The sequence below is a fragment of the Phyllopteryx taeniolatus genome, chromosome 12 (genome assembly GCF_024500385.1).
Source record: "Phyllopteryx taeniolatus isolate TA_2022b chromosome 12, UOR_Ptae_1.2, whole genome shotgun sequence".
Taxonomy (NCBI): Eukaryota; Metazoa; Chordata; class Actinopteri; order Syngnathiformes; family Syngnathidae; genus Phyllopteryx; species Phyllopteryx taeniolatus.
The window spans coordinates 17110719-17119522 of NC_084513.1; the positions used below are offsets into that span (position 1 = coordinate 17110719).

An 8804-nucleotide genomic window follows, 5' to 3' on the forward strand; every position below is an offset into this window, starting at 1 on the left:
CCAAAGTCTGCTCACACTCCTAGTAAGACTAAGAGGTGTTTTCCAATACTTTTGTCCACATAATGTAACACAAATAAAGTTATACCTTGACTTGAATTTCTTTTGTGACTGAAGAAAAAAATATGGCAAAAAATGTTTTCTTTACCTTCTATTTGTGTCATTACTGTATGTTTCAAAAGAGTACAATATTATAGAGTGCCCTTTTTCTTATTAAAAACAAATGACATTTTTTGTAATTGTGATTGTTTTGGGAGGCTGAAGCAGTTGAATGGCATTTCCGTTCGTTTCAATGTGGAAAGATGATTTGAAATGTGTGTTTTGAGCTACGAGCTCGGTCACGGAACAAATTTAATATGTATCTCAAAAGGCAACACTGCGCATGGACTTCCTCACAGCTGTTGAAAATAATATTTGTGATTTTGATCATTTCAAAAAACATAAAAGGTATAAAGACCATGAATGTGTGTGTCCATCAAAAAAGTCATATCTATGGTTTTTATTTCCCCCCCACAGCATTATGGGTCAGCAGGCAGCCTCAGAGGATGGAGCCACACCCAGCGGTCTCCTGACCACTGAGCTCTAATACCCGCAAACGAGCCGAGTCAGCAGCACAGCCAGCCATTGTAAAGTAACAACACACACACACACTAACAAACTACCTGGACTGGAACTAGGACCAAGAACGTATTCATCGTAATCACATATCAGGTTTAGTTTAAAAAACTTCTCCAGTCCATCATGCATATAGCGACTGCTTCCATCCATTTTGACCCTGACAAGCATAAATTGTCTGACTTAAACGTGACCTTTTTTGTGCGCCACCTTGATTGTCATGTAATGCATTCCACTGGACGCAAACCTCACTGACGCGCTGCACTGTAAATGGATGAAAGATGATGAACGTGTTGATTTGAAGAGAGATTAACAACTCTACTCTTTTGATATGTTAAAATATGATTCTGTACATTCCTTGAGCAGCCTTTTTATTTTGTTTATTTTTTTTTTTTTAAGCTCTTTTTAGCCACTGGATAGAACATTTTTCTTTCTTAGTCTCCTAAGAGTCACTGGATTACTTTTGCAGCACTGGACCAATTGCCACTGTCATGGATGAAGATCACTGTTACAGATTGTTTTTTATATATTTTTTCCCTGTGCATGTTTTTTTTTTTTTTTTTTTTTTTTTAATTTTATTTAGTTTTATTATTATTTTTTTAAAAATAAATATATCACACTCTGTTTGTGCATCGTGGTACCAACATTGTTCTCTCTTCTGACCCTGTATGATGAACCCAACCAACCCGATAATGTGATTTTTATGTTTTGACTGAATGTGATCCTGTCCATGATTTCCACTTGGAGCTACGTTTTGGAACATTGGCTTGTTTTTTTGTTGTTGTTGTGGTTGAATTTTATAAAATGTTATTGTTATTATTTTTAAATGAGGAATGTAATTCATCAGTTGTGTTGAGCTGTAAAATGTGAACGGTGCTCACAGGAGGCATGCTGGAGTTTCACACAGTAAATTGAACCTGTGCTAGCTATACATGAGAATTTAGTCGATAAAAGTACATAACGAGCTATTTTAGGGTCACAACGTGATACTGTTCCACTCTTCACTAAAAAGACTATTTGGACTTTGACTATAATTTATCATTATTCAAAAGACAGCTCCAAATATGTTGCTTTTCCACTAATTCCCATGCATATTTTGTGTAAAATCCCACTAAATTCTCGACTATGACTGGCTTGTTGAACTTGTCTAGCTACTTTCTTGCCCTCTTGCGGAAACTCCATCTATCTGTGTTGAGAATGTGTGCGCAACCCCTCAATTGCTGATTGTTTTACTTCCCAAATACCTTAAATGTAATTTTGTACTTGTGAAATGAAGATCGAATTCTATATTTTTGGACTATATTAATGATTTGAGTCTTACTGTATATCGCATTTATTCTTAATAGTGATATATATATATTTTTTAACTACCCCTTCCTTTATCGTGATGGTGTCGTTTGTAAGGGAAGCTGACTGTTGTCCCAATCAGTGCAGTTATTTATCTGACCGTTCAGTCTTCACCTATTACATGTTCAAGTGTGTGAGTAGCTCAAAATTGTGACGACCGTCGATACAGTACGATATACATTTTATATTGTTTGCGTGCTCACAGAGGACAATAACAGCATTGAAGTCATTAAAAAGATGTAGAAAACCAAGTGGATAACGATGGCTGCTGTGATGCTATTTTTATCAACTTGATCACGATTCAGTAAAGCTTTTATATAGCGCAGTCATCACTTGTTTTGTTTTTTTACAATTTGGGGAATTTCTTATTATTTTTTTAACGTTTACATTCATTTAATTTTGAGCCGCAAAGCTATGTGGTTATACACAGCGTGTAATTTTCGTTGCTTTATGTATAGCTTGATGGTAAATTTCAACTTGGAGTGGCATTAAACAGCTTGAAGCTTGTTTTTTGTAGAATCTGCTGCTTAAGTGAGTTGGGTTGCGTTCACTGCCACCATACAGCGCTCATATCTCAAGTTTTGCTCACAAGTCAGAGCAAAAAAATCGGCTGACTGAAGGCTCGTATCTTGAAAAAACTTGTAGCTCAGGACACTCATATCGCAAGGCACCACTGTACAGCAAAAAGTAAAAAATAAGAGTTAAAAAATTGGCGCAAAAGCATTGAATGGAGTTCAACAACAACATGGGCAACTGAACTGCAGTGTTACTCGCAACTCCTCCATTTTGCCACACTTCACCCTGAAATCGTAGCCCCTCCCCCTGAGCATCACGTGGTACAAATATTATTCTATTGGTTAACATAGGTCATTTTTAGCAGATTTAAAGTTCAATAAATACATTAAAGAAAAACAATTCATTACAGGTACTGTATCAATCCAAAGCAACACTAGATGTCAGCAAAGTCCTGTTTTTTTTCTTCCTCTGGCGTCTATCTGCTTTCAATCCAATCCATCCATTGTCCACTTTATTTGAAACCATGATACATATTTGATGATGTGCAAATTTCAGACCAGTGTCCTTCTACTATGATCCATATCGTCTGGTCTTCAAACAGTATCATGACCTTTGCACCTGCAAGCTGTACTGTCACTGCATGGTGAACAGAATTAGTGACGTTAGCCGGAGCATATCAAAGTGTCACATCTCGCAAAATCTTAAACTCGAACGGCTGTCTAACATATCCAGCCTTGGAGATTAGTGTCTCCGGAACATTTTTTGCAGATAGCGTTTTGAGCCGAGTGCCGTCACGCAAAAAAGTTGGATTAGAGAGATTGGAGTACACTTGCTTTAGATAGTGCTTCACTTGGCTGGGTGAAGAAAGTGAAAAGAGAGGCTGTGTGATTTGTGAACTGCTGTCACGTCGCCTTACATTCGGAGGGAAGTGATTGCAACTTGACTGATTGCTCCATGCAAGTTGGGGGCCGTTATTAAAAGCGGCGCCACAGTGGCTCAATAAGTCAGACAGGAGTGCACCCCTCAGCAGATGGCTGAAACAAACACACACACACACCATCTTAAATGAATAATGGATTGCCGTACATGGACCTTGTGCCAGGTCGCGATTGTTTAAGCATGCTCAAAGCTTCTGTGGATTTTTTTTATTTCGCGATCATAGTCAGGATATTTAATTCGCTTCACTGCGGCACTGTTCATTGTTGCTCGAAGCAGATTCAAATCAACAGCAATGAGTGTCAGAGCTTGAGCGTTTTTTTCAGATATGACGCAAAGTAAATGTATGAACTGAATCACTGGTATTTGGCAGTAGTCTTAAGATTGCATTCAATTTTGTCATCTATAGCAGTGGTCCCCAACCCCCGGTCCGCTGACCGGTACCGGTCCGTGAGGCATTTGTTACCGGGCCGCATAGAAAGAATGACCACTTTATATAATTTCTGTTGTATTGCGTTTTCGCATGTCAAATGTGTTTTATTTTGAAAAATGACTGGATAGTCCCCGCCGCAACAGCTGTGCGTCGCAATTGACACGGCAAGACTGCGCAGAACGCTGCAGGCAGTTCCGTTTTCGGTCCCAGCTGGCTTGCTCACGGCGGCCGCCAAGCTCAAAGAACAAATCATTTCATAAATTGGTTCAGTTTATTACGTTCTCTCAAAAGATTCGTTCTTATGAGCCAAACGAAGCAACACTAGACTGCTTATGTCGGTCACGTGATACGTTATTAAAAATACAGTAAGTTCGCAAACTAGCAAAAATGTGTAAAAAAAAAAAAAAAAAAAAAAGAAATGACCAAAAGGAAAATGACCACCATAGTAGCCAAAAGAAGAGCCTACGACCTCAAAGAAAAAGCAAGCTTCTTTTATCCGTTATGCGTTATGGCGAGTTGGATTTTTTGTGCATTTAACATTTGTTTTTAAACTGGTCATGTGAATTTATTGTTGATATATAAATATATATATATAAATATGTATATAAATATGCCACACCTTGACAGCCGGTCCGTGGAGGGGAGCCTACTTTAACCGGTCCACGGTGTAAAAAAGGTTGGGGACCACCGTTCTATAGTGTGAGATGTGATGATCTGTAAATATGAGTTTCTATTTCTACTGGTGGGAACATTCTATGACTATGCTAATGTGTAAAATAATATGGCTATACAGTATTGCATAAAATTACAGAATGTACAGTGCAAATCACAATTATTTAAATGAGGGGGGAAAAGATTGATTCTAAAGTATATATTTTGAGTGCTGTTGAAAAACTGTTTTATGTGTATTGATCCACGTTGGCTGGTGTGTTAATTTCTTAGTTCACTGGTTCTCAGTGTACTACAGGCACCATCTAGTTGTTGTATGCGAAAGAATCATCATCAGTTACTTAAAACTTGTTTTTAAATCCAGTACAGTTCAGTTGTATTTAACTTTTAAAAACAATTGCATTTCATCTTTTAAACAAATGTTTTCATTTAGATTTTTTTTAAATTTTATTTTATTTTTTTTAACTATTTTGTGCATACATTGGTACAGTTATTTTCCAATATTTAAGCACAGTGTCAACATTCAAAATGTATAATGTGGCTAACAATAATATTAAACATACTTTTCACATCCACTGTCGGAGCCCGCAAATAAACCTCCCACAATTGCCCTATGGCAGCCCGTATCAGGTTGATTCAGAAGTCGAGCGGTAAACTCTGATCGTCATTACATTAAAAGCTTTTGTGCTGTCTGGCGAGCTGTTGTCGACGATAACATTCTCTGACAGGTCGCTTTGAAAAGAAGCTTTAGACATCTCAACTGGAAAAAATGGCTTTATATCCCTGACGTCTGTGTGTGTGTGTGTGTGTGCTCGCGTGCATCCATGTTAGAGGATACATTCATAATCAAAGCTTTGAGATGATACAAATGTTAGTGAGAGGTAATTGATCCCTAAAGGGCTTCATTGTAGCACTGAGTGTGTACGTAGGCATTCTCACGTCTGTGTATACGTTTGTGTGTGCCAGGTGAGATGGCGATGTGCCAGGTTCAATAAAAAGCCTTATTGTTCAGAGGAGAACTCACGCACGCCGACCACAATTGTTAATTGGCCATTTTCCCGTTGGCATTGTGTCCGTCCGTCTTTACCAGCAGCTCCTAATTCATCTGTCATAAAACCGCCAAGAACCCCCCCCCCCCCCCCCCTTCCCCCCCATACGGCAGTTGTATTTTAAAGCTAACAAACCGAAGCAGAAGCACATATTGTAAGATGGCTATGCCAATTACAAAGCGAAAGTTGATCAAGTTTGAAGTTGTTGTATTGTCTTTATAAGCTTTTTGTCCACACATTCAGGGCGCCGCTTCCTCAAGTGTAAGCGGCTTAGCTCCGCCCTCGATCATCATGGTAAGCGGTAGTCAGAGTTGACCCCGCAGTAAGAGGGAGCAGTGGCTCTTTTTCATGACAGGACCGCCCCCTGAAAACAGGCTTGGAAAAGAAGTTGAAAAGGATCCTGGGAATTGTTTTTAAATTGTGAAGAAATTGCATGTAGTGGTACATTGAGACGAGTTTCATTCATTCTGTGACCCCAAATGTTTTGTGTATTCTGATGAGGAAAAATAGCACTCTGATATTGTTTTTTTTTTTTTTTAAACTAATGACGTAATTAAAGTATAATGTGAAGAATGAAGCCGTTTTGCTCATTACACTGCCCCACCTGGGGGCAGTCTAATTCAGACATACGGATACTGAATACATGTTGACGGGAGACGTCACAACTCCTCAGCAGTAATGTTAGTCGTTTTTTGCAGAGGATAAAGAATATAGGTCTTTGAGTATTGTCCTGTTTTCTTTAGATGTGTTGCTCGACTGTGTTCAAGTATCTTTGTTGTGAAGTAAGTTGAATTCACTGCCACGGCGCAGCGCTCGTGTCTTAAATTTGAGCTCTCAAGTCAAAGCAAAAAAATATATATATATAAAAATTGGCCAAATTGCAGCTCAAATCTACAGTAGTATTTCTCCTAATTGTTGCCCGGAAGCAGACGTAAATACTCTTAACTTTTCAGAAATTACAGCCATGAGGGTCTTGCGGACCTCCTTTTTGTTTTCAGTGAGTTTAAAAAAAAAAAAAAAGATTCTCTATTGGGTTGAGGTCAGGTCACTGTTCTTTCCGTAGAAGACGTTGGAAAGACTTGCTTCCATCTACTGCACAAATTTCGGCTTTAGACCTACACACAGAGAAGTCATCCACTGTGTAGCATGTGTGTGCGTGCGCATGCATGTGTGCGTGCGAGCGCGAGCAACAGAGCTCCATAGAGTGACAGCGGCCCTCCTGTGTGTTAGAAACATTGCACAAATGGTTGCTGTCAATCATTCCCCACATCTCCCTAACACACACACCTCTATAAGATGTATTACAAAGAGCTTGGAACACATAAGGTACCATCCATCCATTTTCTGAGCCGCTTCTCCTCGCTAGGGTCGTGGCAGTGCTGGAGCCTATCCCAGCTATCATCGGGCAGGAGGCGGGGTACACCCTGAACCGGTTACCAGCCAATCGCAGGGCACACATAAACAAACAACCAAACACACTCACATTCACACCTACGGACAATTTAGAGACTTCAATCAACCTACCATGCATGTTTTTGGGATGTGGGAGGAAACCGGAGTGCAAGGAGAAAACCCACGCAGGCACGGGGAACACATGCAAACTCCACACAGGCGGGGCCGGGGATTGAACCCCGGTCCTCAGAACTGTGAGGCAGCCTTGCTGCCCATAAGGTTCTAATTGAACAAAATGTTTATTATTGTGACCAGTGAGAACCACAAAACGGGTGTGAGAGGCTTACCCAGTATTTCAATCCAAGCTGTTTTCAAAGATAATGATCAGTATTTTACAGTATCATATTATTGCGATATTGTGATTGTATAAAGGCAGTTTTCAGCTGTGACTTTTGTATCATGAAGTGTAACGTGAAGAAAGTGCAAGCAGCGTTTTTGAGCTTGGTATTTACTCATCTGCTTGTAAACGTCCCAAAGCACTCTGAATACAGCGGGAACCTTTTGTCATGCTCGGAATTTTAATTCATCACAACAGGGAGGGCTCAACTGATATCATGACATTCATCTTTAATTAAGTCTCTTTCTCCAAATGCATTAGAATGACAATGCAGCTCAGCACATTTTTTGGGGGGGACAATTAAGACATTAAATCCTTCCTTTTTGTTTAGATGAATGCGTTCACCGGCTGTGTGCATTTTGACGCCTTTTTATTGTGTTTTTATTCTCTTATCTCGCGCTCTGACAATTCTTGCATTTCCTTGTGTCCCCTGTGCTTTTTTTTTTTTTTTTTTTTTGGTCCCATCCTGATTGCCACAAACACATCTGTCGCTGCAAACGTCGTTACCATAACAACTGTTATTGTGACAGGCAAGTGCATCTTGTGTGGAGAGTCAATTCCCTGGAAAGGCAGAGACACACACGCACACACACCTACAGACGCACACACCTTCCATGAAATTACCACATGCATATAAATGTTTCACTGACACTGTAGGTCAACTGAATATTGCATTACATTCAAACATAAAATAGTGCTAAGTTACTCATTTCCATGCCTCCCCCCCACACACACATTCAATGATGGTAGTACACCACCAAGTGTGTCAAGAGAAGGGTCTCTAACTCTGCCACAGAGACCATCTGCTCCGAAGACAGCTAATTAGGAAAATATATCGTCTTTATATCTTCTTCTAAGTTTTATCTGGCAGGAAAATAATGCATAATTATGACTTTCAGAGTCAAATCACTCACTTGAAGACAGAACTTTGTTCAAGTGAAGTTGACATTTTTAGGTAGGAAAGTAGAACTTGATTGTTGAGCTGCTATGTAATATCTCAATAAAGTTGAGCAAATAATGAAGTGAACTCCAAAGTTACGAGTTTTTTTCCCCCTCCATCCATCCCATTTTCACACCTATAGAGAATTTAGTCTTCATTGAACCTAACATGCATATTTTGTAATATATGGGATGAAGCCAAAAAGAACTTGCAAACTCCACACAGAAAGGTCAGAGGTGAGGTTCGAACCCGAAACATCATAACTGTGCGGCACATGCGCTAACCGCTTATACTCTGTGCACTTTATCTGACAAATTGAAATTCTATTCCAGTTTGTCTTCCAACAGCATCAGAAAATAAATCATAGATAATTTGACAGAACAGTCAGTTCTTTTTTTTTTTTTAATCAACAAATGTTAAAGGAGCAAAATTGAATTCAACCTTTGGCAAACATAAAAGTGTTGCACGCCGTTATGTTGTGGTTTTCCAGGGGGAGCGCCACGATATGAGGGT

General features: G+C 39.4%; 1 protein-coding gene across 2 annotated transcripts in view; it reads left to right on the plus strand.

Moving 5' to 3' along the window:
- The window catches only part of epb41l5 (erythrocyte membrane protein band 4.1 like 5), a 42482-nt gene extending 34109 nt beyond the window's left edge, over window positions 1-8373 (plus strand). For both annotated transcript variants that reach the window (XM_061793493.1, XM_061793492.1), the window contains one exon: window positions 514-8373. In XM_061793493.1, coding sequence (XP_061649477.1) covers window positions 514-576 — 63 coding nt within the window. In that variant the 3' untranslated portion in view covers window positions 577-8373. The remainder of the gene's footprint in view (window positions 1-513) is intronic.
- The last annotated feature ends 431 nt before the right edge of the window (window positions 8374-8804 follow it).